The following is a 21,022-nucleotide window of genomic DNA, read 5'->3' as shown; positions in this document are numbered from 1 at the left end:
ATCTAAACGGCGAATTGCAGCAGAAACCGGTGCGGGCACGAGCAAGCGGCGGAGAGGTAATGGTGGCGATGTGGCGATGATACCGGTACAGCCTTTGTCCAAATTTTAGAGCACATGGGGTCTGCTTTTAATCTTTGTAGAGGGGCTTTTGTAGCGTCTTTTGAAGTCCAATTTTTCAGAACAGTGAGGCCTAGAATTACCATTCTCTCCACGAGGCCTATTAATTTATAACAATCCACACTCCATGCATCAAAAGAGAGCTTCCTTAGCTGTAAACAGTGCACAGACAGTATACTTTATCTCTGAAAGTTCCATCATTGCAGCTAGATCCAATTGACGCGATTTACGCTCCAAATTTTTGTACGTCGACAGCAGCCACTTGAAAGATGACTAGTGCGAGCGTTACCAGGACATACGTCCTAAGGTGTGCATGATGAGTTTCTCAGATATTGTAGTGCTCCCATATTCAATACTTTTTTCCTTCAAACGATCGCAGGGTAGACGCAGGTGCCAACGATTAAAACGGCTTGCCTCCTTTCGTAACCTCCTCTCCTCAGGGAACCCCTTACCATGCTGCTATCATCATCATTGCAGGAACTGTCATGTGAGCTCGTGTCCTTTAAAGCATTGGGCTGTGCACGGCGATATATGCGCACAGGTGTGTTCCATGTGAAAAATGCTGCATTTGCTTGGATATTCAATAGAGACTCCCGCTTGGACTCTACTTTGCTTCACTGCAGTGGCGTCGGTTCACTGTTGACTGAGAAACTGTAGCTGCCAGGAAGCAGTGGCACGGCTCATCATGAGGGCCGCATTGCATGCGTATTTTTTGTAATTTAAGGAAATACTTAATCTCGTGTGCGACATTTATCAATGCTCTTCTTTTGAATTCATTTTGTTTGCAGAAATGGCCACCAAAGGGTACTATTGCTGGAAGCCTGCATACTTCTCGGATGAGACATGGCGTAAACTATTGGACGACATCAAGAAGCGCTACACGACTGTCCGAAAAGATGGATCAATTAAGGAAAGGAAACGTAAGTTTGTACTCGCTTTAAAAGTTAAATCGTGTTAATTATAATTTCTCATCGCTGCTAGAACCTTATTTGCATTAGCGTACGACTGATTTGTGGAGAGCTGTATCATCATTGTAAGATTTGTAAAATCAAGCGTGCAGTGCAGGCATCATTTTTATTGTGGGGTAGTTGAATAGCATCAAATTTCTAGCATGCCAATACAGAAACTGGAGAACAGTTGGCTGTGTTTATACTTCTTGAAATGCGTGGTTTTTGGTTTTGTATGCTTTTGCCGACAGGAAGCCTAGTTGTGGCACTCGGCTTGGAGATGCTATGTGACCAGACATTGTATGCTCCGAAAACTTATGCCACAAAAGAGTGCGATAAGGTCCGGCGACTTGTGTTGCTGACGCTGGCTGTAGCTCGGTGGCTCGGCATCTAGTATGCTAAGGTTGGAAGCAGGAGGAAACGTTTCTCCGTCATCACTTCTGCCAGCCACGAGTAGTGGTGCAGTAGGAAGCACTGGGGAAGGCCCGAAGCGGAGGCGGGAGCAAGAGGTAGCGAGAAGTGGGGACTGGGGGATTCGACATGCTCGAAACGGGAGTAATAGAGTGACTCTCCGCTTAATCTGTGGTCCCGGGTTCGTACCCCGGACCAGGACGAATTTTTCTTCAACCGCGAAGTTCCTGAGAAAGCTGTATAGCTTTCCTTTGTAGTCGTATGGCTGCGTGTGGGTGAATGCCAGTGAGTAATGTACCCTTATTACAAATATACTCCACCTTGGGGAAACATCTGAGCAGGTATATGTGTAAGTTGTTAATAAGACTCTATGCTGGAAGTTTCGAATGGGAAGCATACATAGCGAACACGTCTAAAATTGGCACCTCCAGCGCTGGTTCAGATTTTGTGGTTTCGGACATCAGTATTTCCGCTACTGCGACTTGTCGTGTCCAAGTGCCGTAAGGCGAAGCTATCATTCTGCCTTGGCGCTTCCGACCCAGTGGCAGTCGGTCGTCGCATAATTTTTGGTAATTAGGAAACTGGCACTGCCGAATGGACCCTGTAAGCAATGTGCTAAAAAATTAGGGGGACACTTAAGCTATGCCTTAAGGGTATGACGCCAAAGTGTTAATGGTTATTTGCGCCATTATTTCGTAATAACACCTCTTTCTAATCACACATACTCATTATCATACTTAAGCAGGCACACTAGAACATGTGAAACACAAGAAGTCACTCGGAAGTCTTTCGTTGACCAAGAACGAAAGTGCCTCTTTGGCATAGGGATAGCGTATCTGACTTGCAACCCATAGGTCATGGCTTCGATTTCCAGTATATTGCAGCAGTTTAGTAAAGTATAGTTAATTTAAATTCCTACGTGTTATTACATTTCAGGCATGCTAAGACCTCAGAGACAAATCTAAATAGGGTTTTTGGTCGTTTCCATTCCACAGGTGAACGGTGTGACCTTCAGAATGCTGTGGACCAATCCTTAATTATTGCGACAATGCGCACGGCTTTTCTTCTGAATGTCTGCTCTGCACTGTCGCGTTATCTCTGATTTCCTTTCTTTCTACTTTTGTCTCAGTGCCATTCAAAGTAACTTCATGGTGTACAAACAACGAGCCATTTAGCAATTATAGTATAAAATGATGTGCTTATGAAGAGAAGGATATGAAGGAGAGCTAACAACAGGCAGTCTCTCCGCCTTAAAGACAGAAATGCGTTCATATTCAGTTTAGAAAGAAAGGAGCGTGGCACTCCATCCAATGTCACTTGAAGAGAGAACTCACCTTTCGGGGCTGACTTAGCATCTTCAGGTTTGACGGGATGGGGTGCGAGAGGGCTTTTCGCAGCTTCGTGGTGTACAGTGATGGAAGGCAGCCTGCAGATTTATTTACGATGCCTGGCGTGTTTGCAGACTCCAAGGCTCTTAAATCTATCGCACCAGTGGCGTTGGCCTTTGAGTTAGCGATCCTCGAATTCTCAAAATCGGCTGGATGATCCAAGTTGTTGGAATACTCCATGAGAGCACAGAGAATGAAATTCGGCATTGGTGCATATTGGCCGAGGCTTGAAGCTCCCGAGGTTTTAAAAGGACGTGTGACAAACCTGCATTTCCTGCTCTTGAAAGAGGCGCCACGGCATTTCACTGCTGCCTTTGACGTAAGAAACAGTGATGTGGCTTGGTTTGGAGGCCTGGGTAGTTTGCTCTCTTTTCAGCTTGCAGTTAAGGCGTCAAACATCCATAGTCACAAGTTCATGTGATCGTTGCGGCAGAAATCACCCAAGATGCTTTTTTCTCTAGCTTTGGTCCCATGTCTGAGCAGTAATTTTTTCTTAGCTTTCGTCTGCGGAATGAGGCCATGGTTTCTTTGCGTGTTGTCGAATATTTGGATCGCAATTTCAGAAATCACCCAGAATAAGTGGGTTTGTTTTAAACAGGGAATGCCAATTATGGTCCTGTTCACTGCAATTGCCTCGTTTGTATAAGTATACAAGAATGTCTTCTGCGGATTTCTTCAGGATGGCAAGACAAAACGTATGGTGGGGCAACCAGAAAAGGAATGTAAACCAATAGGCCCCTGCCTGTGCCACTAAGTATAACAGGCTTAACCCAATGTGATATAAATGAAAAGGCCCGAAGGCAATGTTGTGCTTTTGCCACCCGTAGGTGGGAAAATAAAAAAAAATGAGGGGGTACTGCTACAAAGCGACCCACAGCCGGGGGAGCGGGTCCGGGGAGACTCCCCTGATCTCCCCTAGGACGTAGCGGAGGGGGTGGGACGTAGGATGTGGGAATGGGACTGAGGGAAGGGTTATGGGTAATGTGATGAAAATGGGGACAGCGAGACATTGACCCTCATTTTATCATTGCTCGACTCCTGTCTGGCCAGGACAGGGAGGGCGTCGATGTTGACCAATGGTGCGGCTCCACTCACGGGATGCCCGACCACCCAACGACGCAATAGCTCCGACTCGGAGACAGGAAATCCTAACCCGGGGCAGCTGCCTCGGGCTCCTCCACGACTTTTAGGAGTCCGGTTTGGACTTGCGAATCGCTGCCCAGCTACTAACCGTCAAGTGTTTTTCGCGGCTTTTCAGACTCCGGAAGTATGTGTGGTGCATCCAGCCAATGGAATTAGACCCCCGGGGACCCACCTGTGCTTCCAACCAACCAGCCTTGCACTTATTTCCTCCCCTAGCTTGCTCCACACCTACTGAGGAGGGAGTGTTCAGGGCCGGGCTGACCGGGCCACAAGCCAAGAACCTGGCCGAGGGTGAGATAACCCGGGCCTACTCCACCGCTACTCCACAACATCGACGGTTTTCGCATCGGCCGTACTAAGGTCCCCCGTACCTCGGCGTCCCGCACTCTAGCCTCACGGCCCCACGGTCAGCCATCCCTGGCTGCTTCCCCGAGGACATCGCTCCCAAGCAGCCCTTCTGCTGCAAACACCCGCGCGGACCTGGCCTCTCCGTGACCAGAAACCGACGCGCCAGCCGGTAGCCACGCACGCCCCCGCGTGCAGAGGCCTTTGATTTTCGAGCACTTTTCGAGCCCAATTTCGTGAGTCCAACCTGATTATGAAACCAGGCCTGCCTCCGCACAGGCATCGAACCTCACGTGCGCGACTGGCCCACTCAGTCGCTTGGGAGTCGCTGCCACTCCCATGGGGTTTTTGCATCCCCAGAGGACGAGCCCCGGCAAGCCCATCCCCACCGCTGGCGTTGCACCGGAACAAAGCCTAGTAGACGAAACTACACCGGCCCGTATCCGGTGGCAGAGGGGGCCACGAGCAGGCCGCACAGTCGGATTTCCCCCCTCCAGGATGGCAAGACAGTCATTCATGGTATAACGTGGGTCGATTCGTCAAAAACTTGGGGCTGGTTACTAGATCATCTTGTCGCATAGGCAGTGGTTGTTAGCATCCCCAGTCGCACTTAGCCAGTGAGAGAGTAGCTGTTGCGGTCGCTCAGGAGATGCCCTTAACTCAACGCGAGAAGCTCAGTAGAATCTAGCCACCAAATGGCAAAGGGGTGTCCCTTTATTGTGCAGCGTTTGGCTGTTGGAACCTGGAGAATTGGCCGGAATCAAAAGGTTCATAAACAAAATAAAGCTTTGTACAGCCAAGAGATAATACCGGCTAATTATTTAGTACTCATAGAAAAAATGAATGCAACGCTTGCAAAGCACTAAACAGATGCTACTGCACAAAGAGAGATGTTGCACGAAGAGTGATCCAATGCACTGGAGAGGATAGCAAAAGAAACAGTTTGTTCAGCGAGTACTAAATCAGTCTGTCGACCACAGGATCACGATGCGGCCATCCTGAAGACTGCCGCGCGCTCCCTTGCCAGTTCATAGCTGGGCATCAGTGGTGTTTATCTGGAAGTTGTGCGGGAGCGCTTTGGAGGTAAACTTCTCCATCAGCTGGCCACCGCTGCTAGACATCCGTCAGCTGCAGCGTGCGCCGCACCTGTAAATCTTCTTCTGACCCAAAGCTGCTGCTTCCGAGCGATGGGAAGAGGTCATCACTTAATAGGAGAAAAGCCAGGCATCCATCATCAGGAACCCAGTTTTCCTTTGCACTGCTCCAACTTATGAATGTGTACCGAATATTTGGTCATACCTCCATCGTCTGCTTCGCAGCGTCACCGATACTGCCGCTCACATCGCGGTTACAGCGGCTTGCCTGAAAAATTCTTCTTTAGCGCAGAAGTTTATCATCTACACTGAGGCACTCCCTTTCGGCAAGTCGGTCATCTGCTTTGAGCCCTATCCTTGCTGCGCTCACTCCTAGAGGTGCCGGAACGGTGCCAAACAGCGACGTCAAACGAGACCAATGCCTCATCTGAGCTGACTGTCTCTTGCAAGAGAAGTATGGCCAAACGTCGTTTGTTTCATACACAGGCGGGCGTTCTTCCACTCAGTCGTGATAAAACATGCTGCAGGTAACTCGACAGAGCTCTGCACTCTAAGCACGAAACAAGTGAATAGGGAGTAAGCTGTCCTCCCTTCAAGGAGCATAATATTCTGCCCAAGCCCTGTGGCCGTGTCTCTCAGCTGTCCAATTTAATGTAGCCATTTTGCGTTCCTGAAGTAATCTGTGGTTGGTCACGGAGGTATACAAACGGCTTTCAAGCGCCGTTGGAAAGCGACCCGACCATTGGGTAGAATGCGACCGGTCCTTACCGTTGGGTGCATATCGTAGCTAGTGGGCAGTACCGGTCATCTCATCTTGACAGAGTGCTGAGGTGCACATCATGAGAAGCTGCACATCGCATTCGATGCTAGTTAATGGTGGGGTCCGGTTTCCCACTATCTAATGGCTAGGTTGCCATCCACAGATGCTTGAAAACCACGGGTATAGCTGAGTCACCAATGACAGAGGATCAGACGAACGTGAAATGGCCATTTTAAAATGAGCAGGTTGTAGAATCTGGCCCATTTTTCACTACTAAATATATCAACTATTTACGATTTTCAACGGAAACAAATTCCCACTTTTACAGATGCAAAGTTCTAGCAGTTACAAAAATTTTAACCGAGATCTCGACCTCTAAATACCTGCTAACCTCAGAATTTCCAGTGCTGCGTTTAAAAGCAGCTGTCCATTGCTAACTCAACGAATTAACTATGCTTTGCAGCGCAAATATAGCTCCGTTGCCAAAAGCTTTCGTTGCCTATATTTGGAGATCAAAATCTACTCCAGAACTCGGGCAGCATACTGTGCCTGTAGAAATGAGCTAGCGGACTTCTTTCTTCTGTTTTACACACATATAGGGTTATTCGTGCTTAGGGTGTGGGTGCCGTTGACAACGAGCACATGTTCGCGGTCGCAGAGGCAGGCGGGGCTTGTACACTTTGGGGGGGAGAGAAAATTTAGGTGCCCAGCCATTCGTGCATACAAGCTTCAGGTAGAGCCCTCTAGAGCTTATGTGAGGCAAGAATGTTCATTAAGGCAGATTGTTTATTTTTGCCTCAATCACTCAGACGTTGCGTCTTTTTTGATCCTCTCGTACAGAAGAGCCGTAACTTTGTGGAAGTAGACCTCGCTGTCAAGGAGAACGGTCGCGTGATTCTTGTTCGCAGTAAGAATGACGATCGTGTTCTCTGAGCGGAGATATCGAAGAGCGGCAACAGTTTTCCTTGCCGAGCTGCGTCCGCAGTGGCGCGGTCACCTTGACTCCGCGCCTATCACATTCAGCCGCACTACGTCTCGTGAGTCTTCCTGTTTGCCCCTTCCTGTACGGCTTCAACAATGGACTGCAAAGATGGACACGTTTTCTTTATGTAGAAACTGCGCCCCTGGACTTGGATGGCAGTCTCGCAAGACGAGAAGTTTTTTGACGGTAGGGTATTGATAAGAATGGTAGTTATCTCGCAATGATTTGAGAAGCATCAAGCATCCCAGCACCAGGGGTTCATTCGTCTTGAAAATCAAGAAAGCGTAAAATGCAGCGAACTTCCTGTTTCACGAGCCAGCCACACACTAGTCCAGCTTTCTCGGGCAAACATTTTGAAACTTGGAAAATTGTAAGACATTGTTTTGGAAGTATTGCAGTTAACAGTTCATTATTCTGCTATGTAGCAAAACATTTCTTTCAAAGTGTTTCCAGTGACTGCATCGAACAGATAAGACTGCCTTAGAAAACCAGTGGGGAACGCTTTTGACAACTGCAAAAATCTCAATACTAAAAAATAATACAAGACTGCCGTCGTTTAATCTGCGGATATATTGATTGTTTTAGTAAAATCTTACATTATACGAAAAAACTGTGTTCATGAACAGTTTCCTGCTCAAAAATGCTCTTGCCCAGAATTGCTCAGTATGAGTGGAGTGGTTGTCTCGCACCCATAACTTCCACTCTAATACAATAGTTCTGAGATGGAAGATGGCTGCTTATGCCTGGGCCTGAGAGTACGTGTGAACCGGTGATGGTGCGAGAGTATCATATCCTCGTCTATACTTCGTTTCATACATCAGGTGCAATGCTGTGAAAAATACGGAAGAAGACGCCATGACATTATAAAGGGAGGCGTGTTACTTCGCGTTTGTGTTATGGTCGAGTGGTCTAAGGGACGAGAAAGCGACAGCGTGTCGTCAGCAATAAGATATAATTTATTAATGCTCATGACAAACTAGTTTTCAGGAAAGCAAAGGCACAGTAACTTTATAACTTCTCGGTAGGCAACTGAACCTCGCCAGAAAGAAAGAGTCAGATGGGAGTGAAAGAGGAAGGAGATAAGTGCGAACAAGAGCACTACATTTGGCAGCATTGCACCGGATGTGTGAAATGGAGTATAGCTGCCCTTTCACGGTAATCCGAAGTGGATGATGCACAGCTTCATCTCTACCACCATGTGTTACGATGGGCAGACATTGGGTGGCCAGCGAATAGCGGCGCTGAAAAGCAAGGGTTCGCTTACTAAATACTGCGTGCGCCATTTCAATGCGAAAATATTGTTACTAGTACCACTACGATAAAATAATGTGACGTATGTGTGTGCAAAATCTCAGCGATGGAAAGAATATTAGGGTGATGTCATCAAGCGGCCGTAAGACGCACACAGCCAGCCGAGCACCGCCACTTCAGAGAATTCTATACATGTCGTTCGCCTATATATATATACTCGCCTCTGGCCGACCACCATCAGGCGCTAGTTTTGCTGCGGTTCGTGCACAAATTATTACGCAACCATTTGTCATACAGCGTTTTGTATGGTGTCATATGACTTCTTGCATGTGCTAGTCAATTTGGAGTCGAGCTTGCGACGATGATTTGAACCTATGATGTAATAGCCTTCAATAGTATGCCTTCCCAGACTTTCGTATCACAATTGTGGTGCTAGCGCTCACCGTGCAGAGTTCCTGGGCCTGTCTCAGATGCACGCCTCTGTGTGCAGGAAAACACAAACTCGTAATAAGGAACTTTATTACATGTATTAACATTGCGTGTAAACATAGCACCCAGGCACAGTAATGCTTTCGCAGTCCCACACGTAAGCATTCTTAAGTATCTCTGCAGAATTTTTAGACACAAACAGATCATCGGGCATGTCAAGCAGTTGCGTCAGTGTCCTGGCTTTTACAACCTTTCGTTTTTCTTTTCGTGGAAGACACAATCGCCGAGGCACGCTGCAATAGGAAGTCTTTGTACTTCACGAACGAAGGGTGGCCTGAGCTCTCTTAAGAAACCATGACGCGGCGTTTGAACATCAAGGAGGATGTAGATATAGGCTCGTAGATATAGGCACGATCATGGGTAAAAGTAAAGCTCTTCTCGGCCTCCTCCTCTTTTGTGCGCTGATGTACAATGTTTAAACGCCCAATTCTGTAAGCGTAGATTGTTCATTGGAGCCTGTCAGAAAGTCCTGGCTTGAGATAATAGGAAGAAAGTGGGCGTACAATTATTTTTGGATGAGTATAGTGTTTTTTCCTCCACTTAGACAAAAATCTGGCACCCAAGTCTGCTATGTTTCTTGTTGAAAGGTGATAACGTTTAATCGCTTACCAAGACCTTTGCGGAGCAACTTATTGGTACCGTTGTGGGAATATAATGTATTTGTGTAGACTGGGGAAGGTTTTGGTCCCGAATTGCCTCCAGTCCATAGCTTTCTGCGCTGTCAGTTGATTGTAAGTTAGTGGTAGGAATAGACGCATGAGGTGTTGCTGGTGGAGAAATGGGTGATGTAGATCGTGGACATGGGTTGGGTTAGCAAATGGTTGGGGAGATCGGTTTAAGGCCCGCTCGGTTTGTGTAACCTCGAGATGGGCCATCCGCCACCTCATTCCCGGCGGGGGTCCAAGTTATTTTTGATGGATGCATTTGACTCGGAGATGCTTGTAACTAGCAGGAGCAATCTTCTTTATTCTCCCTGCAAGTAGCAGCCGACAAACCGCCTGTGAGTCTGTCACGGCGTGGTAGCAGGCCGGTAGCATTCCCATACTGTAAAGCCAGCGATATCGCAGCCACTTCAGCTTCCAGTATGGTGCAGTTCTGTATGGAAAGGCTGACGAGTTCTTGGTAGTTGGGTCATTTTAAGATAGCTACAGCTGCGTTCCCACGTGGAGAGGGATATAGGGCTCCGTCTACGTAGACTGCCCTACCGCTCCTCCGTGTGATTCGTCTTATGTAATGCACTATGGCTGTTCTTCGGCCTATATGGGAGTAGGCGGATACGTTCTTGGGTATTGGAGCTACGTGCATGTGAGCTCTATTTGTCAGGGGAATGAGGGTTGTAGTGGACTGTATCCGACTCTTTGTATGATTTGTCTGCCCGTTTCTGTTGTGACCAGACATTCTCTTTGGGATAGGAGAACAGCCTCTTGAATTTGTTCAAAGGTGTTGTGGAAGCCCAATGCATTGAGCTTATCGTTGGCAGTGTATGGTGGCAGGCTGAGCGCATTCCTGACTGCTGAATGGATGACGGCGTCAATTCCGTTGCGTTCACCTTTGAGGAGCAGAAAGCTGGGGAGGTTGTAAGAAACTCTGCTTATGATCAGCACTTGTACGGGTCGCATAGTGTCCTTTTTCCGCACTCCCTTCCGTGTTCTTGCTACACGGGGTATCATCCTCGATAGTTGGGTGGTTGATGTGTTCAGAAGTTTGAAGGCGTGTGGCGCTCTGCGATCGGTCTGAAGACAGATTCTCAGGATTCTGATGACTGAGTCTTCTGATTTGTGCCCCTTGAACTAGAATTTTTTGGTTCTTTTGTGGAGTAGTTGTATCCTTTCATGCGGATGCCTTCGGATTTCTGCGGAGAGCACTGAGCCACGTTGCCTGGCGATATGCTCTACGCAGGCGGCGGCTTGTTGGAGGAATTGTTCTTGTCGACTTAGTGATGTCGTCGGCATACATAGCGAGTCCAATGTTTTGTATAAACTGTAATTCCCTGGCGACCATCGTCATCGCGATGTTTAATAGGAGGGTTGAGATAATCGAACCTTGAGGCGTGGCTCTGTTCGGCATGGCTTGTGAATCCGGTCGTCTCCCCTATTCTTACGGGGGCCATGTGGTTCGATGAGAACATTCAGGCATATTCGTAAGACCGTTTGCCGCAGTTGATGGTGGAGAGCTCTTCTAATATTGCTTGGTGCGATAAGTTATCGAAGGCTCTTTGAGGTCGAGTGCCATGATTAAGTGCTCTCCTCCTCTTGGGATGTGAGTTAAGACTTCTTCCTTGAGGAGAAGGAGAGCGGCTTGTGTGGGCAAGCCCACTCTGAAGCCAATCATAGATGGATGGAAGAGGTTGTTGCGCTCGATGTAGCTCTTTAGTCTTGTCTGGTTTATTCATTCGTAGTTTCCCCAGTCATGATGTTAGAGGTATGGGGCGTAGTGCCTCGATCGTCGGTTGTTTCCCTGGTTTGGGTGTGGCAATGGTATAAGCATGCTTTCACTCCTAGGGCATTGTGTTTTACAGTCATAAGGACTCGGTAGTTAAATCAGTGAGCTGTTGGATTTGCTCGGTACTTAGGTTTCGAATCACGGCATTGATGGTTTTGTGAGCACCGGCTGCGGTGTTCTTGGTACATGCGCATTTTGCCGCGTAGACTTCGGATTCAGTTTGGGGGCGTCCAGCTCTCGGTTAGTCCGTACGGTATAAGGTAATGTTTAGGGCGGAATGGTTGTGCCGTTTTTCCCGATGTATTTGTCTTTCACGGCTTTCAGTAAGGCTTCTTCATCCCCAGGGCAGGTGTGGGCGATGCGTCTTGAGTCTTCTTTTCGCTTCCCAATTGGGTTTAGCAGGGTGAACTAGATTCCTTAGGACGGTCGATCTTTTGGAAGTGCCTGATATCCCTTTGAGTGAATCGCAGAGGCAGCACTGGGATCTTGACTGCCTAATTTGCTTTGCGCAAGCGAGTCATGATTCTTGTTTTAAATTCTTACCAGTTAACTGTTACACGAAACTGCTTTGATTACACGCTCTGTGGTGACTAACGCATGCGATCACTGCGCAACACTTCAGTAAAAAAAAAGGCTGCGTTTTGTAAATCTTAGTGCCTCTCTTACGGCTACACTGGGCCCCTTCATTTTGAATATGCGTCTGCGCTTCAGATAGACCAGCTTGCAGGCCCAGACAAGTGTAACATCGCGTTAAGTAGCAGGCCAATACATAGCTCGTCACTGTTGATGAAAGAAGCACCCGATGCATTTCCTCCCTTTCATTCCTAAATATTTTGGCTGTTCTGGCACGTTTGCTTTCAGAAGCGACTACCAATAGACCCTTCCTCAGAAAACGGTGTCCAGGTTACGCTCCAGCGGCCAAATTAGGTAAGCATGCTCTTGCGTTATGAAACCCTTTTTACGGCGAAAGCTGAAATAGCTTTGATATAAGCCATTTAGGGGGTACAACGGCATCCGTAGAGTGTAACGTTATGTGGGCAGCTTTGTGAACATGTGCAGTCCTCGTATCCTTGTTGTTTTAGTTTGTCTGTAAATAGCGTTTGAGCGCGCGTGTGCGGTGTTTCTTGCATGCGCGCATAGCCGCGTTCGCCCGTGTGTCTGCTCGTGTTTCATCTCTGGCGGAGCTTCCTGAGCCCCCGCAGCTCAACGCTGCTGACAGGCCGCACCCATGGTAGCCGAGTTTTAGAGCGAGAGTTGTGCTCCTAGGGGGTACAGCGTCCGATTTCGATATGGAAGAGACTTAACTATGTGGTGATATGGCCCTAACTATGGTAGTATGACCATGCGTCATATGACTATGACCATTGCGTACCTTGAGCTTTGCTTTGAGACACTGGAGACAATATTTAATACAGCTGTCACCCGTATAACTACATTCAAGCCTCGTTGAACCCCAGCCATTTTTTTAATCCGAAAGCATTTCTTGTCTCATGAGTAGCGTGGACAGGATGCGTCACCACGGCCGGTGGACAGAGCGTGTCCTCATGAACTGTCAATCGTCTGGTAAGCGTGTAATTATGATTTGTAATGATTAATGTAAATTTGATTAAAAGTGTAAATGACCAAATTACTGGATCGAAATATTGAATAAATAATGGCCAAATTATTTTTGCTAATTACTCCATGTAATGCACGAAATTACTGAATTACTAGTAATTCCTGCAACTGAGCAAAGACCAAAAGTTGTAATGTAATTGACTGGTTACTAGGTAATAAATTAATTATTTGATTACTTGAATGATCAATAAAGTAATTCATGAAAGTTGATAAAAACAACTTTTGTGTTATTGATTGACTGACAGAAAAATCTCAACGAATCGAGAAACAATAACCATTAATAATTAATTACATTACTAAGTAACAGGGGATGCAATGGAACTCTCAAAGCTTTCACATTTCTGCATGTACAGATTTAAGTGCAGATCAAAATTTTTTACAGTGAAAGCTATAATGACTTTATACAAGCGATTTAGTAAAAGCAATTTAAGCGGAACGACGGCAGCTGTGTAACGCCTAACGTGGTAGGTGAACACCACCTCCTTGTGCCACAAAGAGCTGCTGAGGTGTCCACTGACTCAGGAAAGAGCTAGTACAGAGTGTCCAACTTTTCTGGATGGGACATTTGAGCAAGGCCCCACCCGCTTGGTTATTGAACAGTTGACACTGTACCTGAAAGTATTCAGAATTTTTAGGACGAGTCTCCTCTTTTCACCTCTCCTGATTCATGTGCATTCACACTTTGTTCCAGGTCCATCCAGTGACGAGCCAGAGATTGTGGTACTGGATGACAGTTCGGTAAGGATTGCATTCTGCACTCCTATCGCCTTGCCCTCGCGGTACGTGTCATGCGCCTACCTGGCCGTAAGAGATAATGGGTAATTGGTAAAATAAATAAAGTTTCAGTTGACAAAAACAATAAGCTATGAGGCACGATACGTTAGTTTAATAATACGAATTCACCTTCAACCAGCTACCCTTCGTGGAGGTGTACCGAAATACCGAAATCTTAGGGCATAGGACATGGCGAATTTGATAGTGATGCCTTGGGCATCGCTGCAACTGGCTCCATGAATGGTTATCTCATTTCTGTTTAAAGTGCGGGAAGAAAAAACGAAGAAGAGTGCTTTCGATAAAAACCTCTGCTGTGAAACATAAACACATCACTTCATCCGTATAGTTTCAACTCGGTCTCTATTGTAAGCTTTATGACTTTGTGTTTGGGCAGGGGGCTACTTCGTAGTTGCTTGTATGTCATATTTACTCGCATAATTTTTTTCTGGAAAAATATCTGAAAATTTTAGGCATTTGCATATATTACGTCGAGCACTATAGTCAGAAACAAAATTGGAAGCGATAAAAGCTGAGCGGAGTTGGTGGAATATGCACTTCATCTGGCACGACAGCTTCAGAATAAACAGCCTGGCTTCTTTAGTCAGGAGCGTAGTCGGCTACTTATATATTAAAACTGAGCCTATTAACTCATGTGGATGCCGATAAAGAAGCTCCAGGACAGTGGAACTAGAGTTCACTTTAGCACAACTCGCAGTACTAAACACGAAGCCCAATGGCAACAAGTTGCTATACTACGCAGTAAGGCAGATGGCCAAGGGCAACCCTGCGTCACCAGGCGTTGTTTCTAAGAGTTCACTTATCCCTCGCGGGGCATTTGTACTGGCTGATTGTCCGATAAAGTGAGGTATGACAGCCTCAACAATCGAAAGATACGCCTTTTGTAGTGCGGCGTAGTTTTTTTGGCATTCAGGTAGAAGTGCCCCCTGGAAGTGGCCTGCCATCAGCAGGCCGTGCACAAAAAGAAGGGGTGCTCTATTACATGAAATAAAAAAAAGCAATTTTTTATAGCCAAGGAAGGAGGGGCGCTCATTTTGCAAGAGCGTCTGTGATGCGAGTAAATACGGCACTTAAAGAAAACATTTGCATAGACCACGAAATTTTGGCGCGTGTGGCAGTTACCCAAGATTCTATGTGCATGACTACAATGCCGCTGTCACTTAGAGTGGGTTTTTGTATACTCCTCTCTCTACGTTATTTAGACAGCTAGGATAACACACGTTATGCAACCTGCAAAGTATTGGCGACACAGAAGGCAAACCGTTCGCACCGCTATAGCCAGAACACCAGGATTACTCCTTTGGAATCACGCTTCAAGATTAGACGGCATTGTGGCTTGTGAAAGGCGCAACTCATCTTATCGTCGCACACTTTTCAGCCTTAATACCTGTTGAAAAACACAACAGAAAAGTTTCTGCCGTCGCAACAGATTTGTAATGCTTTCGCGCAAACACTAGCAAAAGCAAAATATTTTTTCGATCACAAGAAGTTCGTGGTGTAATTCGAAAAAGTACTACAGAGCTACAGACAATAGGAAAGAGCAGCAGAAAAGCTTCATTACTGCAGGAAAGACTACAAAACAACAGATTCCCATTATGACGAAACTACATACCATTCTGTTGTACTTTTCACACAGTTCCACCAATTTTTTTTCCGACTAGGATGGTCTGTCGCCCCCCCCAAAAAACTTTTGCCACTTTGTAAGCGCGCAGCTCTCACCTATCAATCTTCGTGGTTCGGAGAATGGGACCTTCACCAAACTGATTGCTGCCACTTTTTGTATGCGCGTCTAACGCAGTCATGCGACGTCGTTTTCAAGACCCACAACGAGAGTCCGCCTTCGAGTCCCGATTCTGTAATTCTAGTCAAGTGGGAGAAGGGTATCAAGAGCTGCAGGCCAGATCTGGAGCAGGAAGGAGCCTCAGAAGAGTGGCTGCGTTGCGAGCAACGTGAGTATAATCTGCCTCTCATTGACATACTGCTGGAAAATGTACAGGGGCCATGGAAAAAACGCCGTGGGGATCCTAGGAGCTCCGCTGCTCGCATTTCTTTTTATTAGGCTTTTATTTCGGTGGTAGCAGAAAGACGCTAGAGTCGACCGTGCTGCATTCTAAGACAACACTAACGTCTTCTTAAATCGAAAATCGTGTCTATGCTAGGTCAAGCAGTAGTTGCGTAGGCCGGAGGACGACATTGAATGACCTTCAGCCCAAAAAGGTTAGCCGTGTATGACCATATGTGGTCCAGTTATGGTGTCAAACCGTTGACCTCTGACCTTGGTTGACCTTTGACTTTGAGTTAACCTTTGGCAATGGGTGATCTTTGGGTTGACCTTTGACCTGAATGACATCCGATGGGTGGTGTGAAGCCACGTGATAACATCCGATGGAGGGAGTCGTAATACCATGTGATACCACGTCATAGCCACGTGGTCGCGTGGGTGTATACAGAACGGCTGTCACGAGCGAGTAGCGGAGCTGCCATGGATGAGCCTCAGACGCTTAGCAAGCCTGCTGCTTTTCGCTGAATTCCTGGTTTAGCCAAGTTAAACCATTGCCAATTTTTTTTAAGAGCGTTAGCTTTTACTCATCACGTTTTGAGGTTCCGTGTGGTCTGCTACCACCTTGATCATAGTGCCATCTATGGCAGAAGCTACTCACCACGTTTCGAGATTTCATGAACTCTCCTACCACCCTGAGATCAAAGCACCATCCATGGCTGCAACTAGAAAACAGCGCATCTCTCATTGAGACCTGCAGTGGCATCTACAATGGCATTATAGAATTATAGAAACAACCACCTGCCGCATGCTAATGATGACATCATGGTGCAATATGGTGGATAGAGTTGGAACTATGGGAGTATGACGTTTCGGTTTCTCGAATCCAAGATGGCGGCCATTAAAATTGGTTGTGCCCTCTCATCTCTTTTCCCCCTTCACCAAAATATATCCTAAAGCAGGTAGGAAAACTTGCTACAGGACCGCAACTATACATGTATACATTCGTTCTGCTATTATATTCCGACAACAATGGGCACCCATCCGGGGACAGTTGTAAACCGAATTTGGTAAGCAAATAAAACCCTATGGGTTGTGGTATAGAAATAAAGCCACAATTAAATAATAGGTAAACATTGTATACATTCAATTACTAATTGAAGCTCTACTATATCGCACCGCAAGCCGAATTCTAGGCCCACCTTGACCCCCCAAACGAAGCAAATTCTGTTTTGAAAGTATCTTGAGGGGGTGCAACTCGACCATGGGTAGACGTGCACCGTAATTTCTCTGATACATGGCGCTAGGCAGCGACAGTTCAGATAGGCTCCGTGCGTGCACACGTAGCCAAGCATGGTGGCAATCCACCCCATTTCAAAGGGTATTACATTCCGTTTCTCGAGACGAATGGCGCGTTCTTCTTCGCTTTCTTCATCTAGTAAACCAAACAGCTAATGCTTGCTACTTCGTCTTCCAGACGGTGGCGACCTTTTTTACCACCCAGGTAAAAGCGCGATCAAAAGATATTCGAACTGTGCAGCGGGTAGGCGCCACGTTGTTCGCATTTCTTTCCGTCGTGATAGTATGCGCACTGGAAGGTTAATGCAGTGCGAGCACGATAGAAAACCGGTGATTTTTCATGCTCCGTGCTCACAGCCCCGAGCATGTGGTCATATTTTTTTTTGTTACGCAAAAGTTGATCAGGTTCGCCTGAAATACATAACTGTAGTCGCATGAAGGTGTTTTTATTATGTTGAAAATTGTCCTAAACTTTTCAGGGACCTTATCACGAAGGTTCGTAGTAGCCTCTTTAATTTCAGCGCAGCCTAGAGTGGAGATTACTCTCACCTTCGTCGACCTCCGAGCACACTCTTGCTCTCCACTGTCACCGAGTTGTATTTACCAATGCGAGTTCGCCCCATAAACATTTTGAGTTTACTGAGAGTCTTTTGTCTAATGGCATCCACGTCTGCGTCCTCAACGTCATGCCAACCGCGTGACAATAGTTACGAGACGACCGTGCATTGAAGCACAAAGACGTGAAGGGTTATCGCGGTTTGTTTTGGTTATCTCTGAGACTTAGTTCCGTGCAGACCTCCATTCTAAACATCGGAGCTAGTGTGGGAGAAGGACGTGCTTTGCCATTCTTACATGCCCCAAAATTGAATGCAGTGCTATTCAAGCAAATCGTATCAGATAAAATCAGTCTTTATTTCAACCAAAAAGGGGCACCCGATGCTCTAAGAAAAAAGTTTGGAGAGTTCTGACTGGCCTAATTGTGGCCCTATATGGTTTGTATCTTCACAGAAGATGGGAACAGCTCAACTGAAAAATGTGCAGGGACGCACTTTAAGGTTAATAGTCACAAACTCGCTCCCAAATTTATGAATGGCAAAAACTCAAACCTATTAGTGTTTCATGTAAAGCTGGCCTGCTATCAGTGAATAAATGGTAAACTACAAAGGTCCCCTGCTCGCTTAATTCTGTTTTTACTGACGCACAAGCGCTCGCCATCAGCTCAATTACAGCATAGCCTCATACTTTGGCCAATAAAATCATTCATTTTGCTATTTTCCATGAAGGCGTAGGGATTAAAATATTTTCGTTCTAAAAGTTGAGTGATGAGAAGATTGTTAAGAATATCATCAAGAAAATATTTATATTTTATTTTTTGTGCATGTTTTAACATCGCCTTCTCCTTTACATTGTGTAAGCAGGTCTTTTTACCGTTAATCAAGGGCTTGCTGTGTGGGCAGATGTTAACAGTTTCTTTCTGTTCTGTGCCCTCTCTTCTTGGACGCGGTTAAGATGTCTGTACGTAAAGAAATTTCACAGCGACCCCTAATTTCAAAGTGTTGATATTGCAACAGCGTTAGAAGGACGCTAATGATGCCTTTGCCGGCAGTGGCATACTTTTCAGTGTGGTGGCGTCACTTCTCTCCAGCCAAAGCCAATATCTGGCCCGGTGACATCACTTTACTCCAGCCAGTCAGCGAACTTTAAGACCGACGACACATTTTTGTTTCCGATCAGGCTTCTAATGTTGTTGCATTAAAAACTGCCCCAGGAAGGCAGGCTTTGGCAACTAACAAATCCCACCGCAACGTCCGTGATATAGGAATGACATATAAGGCTCCGTAAACTTGCAACGACCTGGACCCCATAAGAGCTGGTGGTGCGCTTGACGCGTGTGTAACACGATGGGCCGAATTCCATCACTATAGCTGATAAATGCACGGGGTGTGTTTTGTGCAAAGTGGCTTTGTGTAAGCATCCTACATGATGCGCCTTAAGTTTCTGCCACACCTTATTCATGTCCTGCATTTCGTCCAAGGTGTTCCCACTGGAGAAGAGGAACCTATGGTTGTCGAGCCCAGTGAGGTAAGGACAGCATTCCATCTTCACACTGCCCTTTTTGCCTTGACCTGCATTGCATAGTCAAACCTGATGGCCTGAGCTGGTGTTCAATGCTTAATAAATTTGGTTTTATTTTGTTTCTATTGGGGTTTAACATTCCAAAGAGACTAAGGGTATATGAGAGATGCTGTAGTGAAGGGCTCCAGAAATTTGGACCGCCTGAGGTTCTTTAACAAGCACTTATATTGCACAGTACACAGGCCTCGACAATTTCGTCTCCATCGAAATTCAACTGCTGCGGCCGGGATCGATACCGTTGAAATTCGACTGCCGCGGCGTGGCATCGAACCCGCGTCTTTCGGGCCAGCAGCCGAGCCCCATAACCACTCAGCCACTGTGGCCGCTATTTCTTTTTTGTTGTGTCCGTATAAACTGGTGTCAGGCTGTGCGAATGACACCTGGCGCCTACTTGTGAGAGACAAAAGATATTAGGAACAGGAAAGTGACCATGTACTCGATATTGTCTGCCGTGTCGCAGACTACGCAGCAGTGGGCGCAGACATCGGCAGATTATCTTTAGCGCATCCAGATGATAGCGCTGCACACTAGCTTTAGGGCAGGCTCGCCATGAGGAACCAGAACTAATGATTGTCCTTTAGGAGACAGTGAGTTTGGGCAAGTTGGCGATCTGTGGAAGCACAGCGCATAAACGAAGATGGAACGACAGATGACAGACAAGGCAAGTTCAAAGATTCTCCTCGTCTGCCACTTCGGCACTGATTTTAAGGCGAAAGCCTTTCTTGGCTCATATGAGTAGCATGTACGGAAGTTGTCCACACGAACTGTCAATAATTTATTTATTTTATTTATTTATTTAAGTACCCTAAGGGCCCGGCTGGGCATTCCATAGGGGGGACAGCAAATAACAAAAATACTCAAGGGTTCATTTCGTACATAATACTGAGAAAACGAATGAAAGAACAATTATGAAATTGGGTCGGTTTATACATCGTGTGCATGGTGCAGTGTGCAATAAACAAAAATATGTACACGTACAAGGCAAAGCAAAGGTACAAGGCGGCAAGTTCAAGGAGACGACGATGCTGCGCCTGATTCAAGAAATATTAACGATGAACGGAAAGACGATGATTCGTTAATAGCCACAATGCTAGCAGGTAAAGCGTTCCACTCCGTTATAGCCAAGACTAATGGGGAAATACTGATATTTCTTTGTGCAAGCGAAAATTGTTGTGTGGTACATAAAACAAAAATGTAAAATTGATTAAGCAACCGTAAAGGTAGTGAAATAAAAACCAGTAATAAAAAATAAAAACAAAATGCAAAAAATAATTAATAAAAATAAAAACAATATAAAACCAAAAAGAGAAATGAAAATACAGAAAATAAAAGAAAATAAATATGCAGGGCGAAAGAGGACGGGAAAGGCTTTCGCATTTGTGCTCTTAAGCAGACTTTAGAGCAATCCTGTAATCTTTAGAGTGCAGCTCTTGGGTGCCCGTTGCCGGGCTGAGCGGCGCGTGCCTCGGCGTAACCGCGAAGCGGAGCAGAGGATGAAAGAGTGCGAGAAGAGGAGAGTGGAGGAGGAGGGTTCAATGGACAGCTCGAAGGTATACGTCACACGACAGACAACCGCAGGATAAAAAGGAGGAAATTTACGCTCGATATGAGCAGTTAGGCCGAACGTGAATTATGTGTGCTAGCACTTCGATTTTCACTTTGGTTCCGGCGTTCGGATTCATTGTTCACAGATGGAAGTTCTCCATATAGCGATGTGCTCCATGTCCTGCCATTGGTAGGGCTTGTTAGACCCAGGTTGCTGTTCCCGAGCGAGCTCTCGTCGCGATCAACCATTAATTTACCTGCCACT

The 21,022-nt window shown here is 46.3% G+C and overlaps 1 protein-coding gene across 2 annotated transcripts in view; it reads left to right on the top strand.

Annotated features, from left to right (window-relative positions):
• LOC144112566 (uncharacterized) overlaps positions 1-21,022 on the top strand; it is a 46,702-nt gene that overhangs the window by 13,073 nt on the left and 12,607 nt on the right. For both annotated transcript variants that reach the window (XM_077645378.1, XM_077645375.1), the window contains exons 4-8: positions 906-1,037; positions 12,231-12,296; positions 13,678-13,724; positions 15,577-15,727; positions 19,112-19,158. In XM_077645378.1, coding sequence (XP_077501504.1) covers positions 906-1,037; positions 12,231-12,296; positions 13,678-13,724; positions 15,577-15,727; positions 19,112-19,158 — 443 coding nt within the window. The remainder of the gene's footprint in view (positions 1-905; positions 1,038-12,230; positions 12,297-13,677; positions 13,725-15,576; positions 15,728-19,111; positions 19,159-21,022) is intronic.

This window comes from Amblyomma americanum, chromosome 1, assembly GCF_052857255.1.
Source record: "Amblyomma americanum isolate KBUSLIRL-KWMA chromosome 1, ASM5285725v1, whole genome shotgun sequence".
In the NCBI taxonomy this organism is placed as follows: Eukaryota; Metazoa; Arthropoda; class Arachnida; order Ixodida; family Ixodidae; genus Amblyomma; species Amblyomma americanum.
This window is presented reverse-complemented; position numbering and strand designations above follow the sequence as displayed.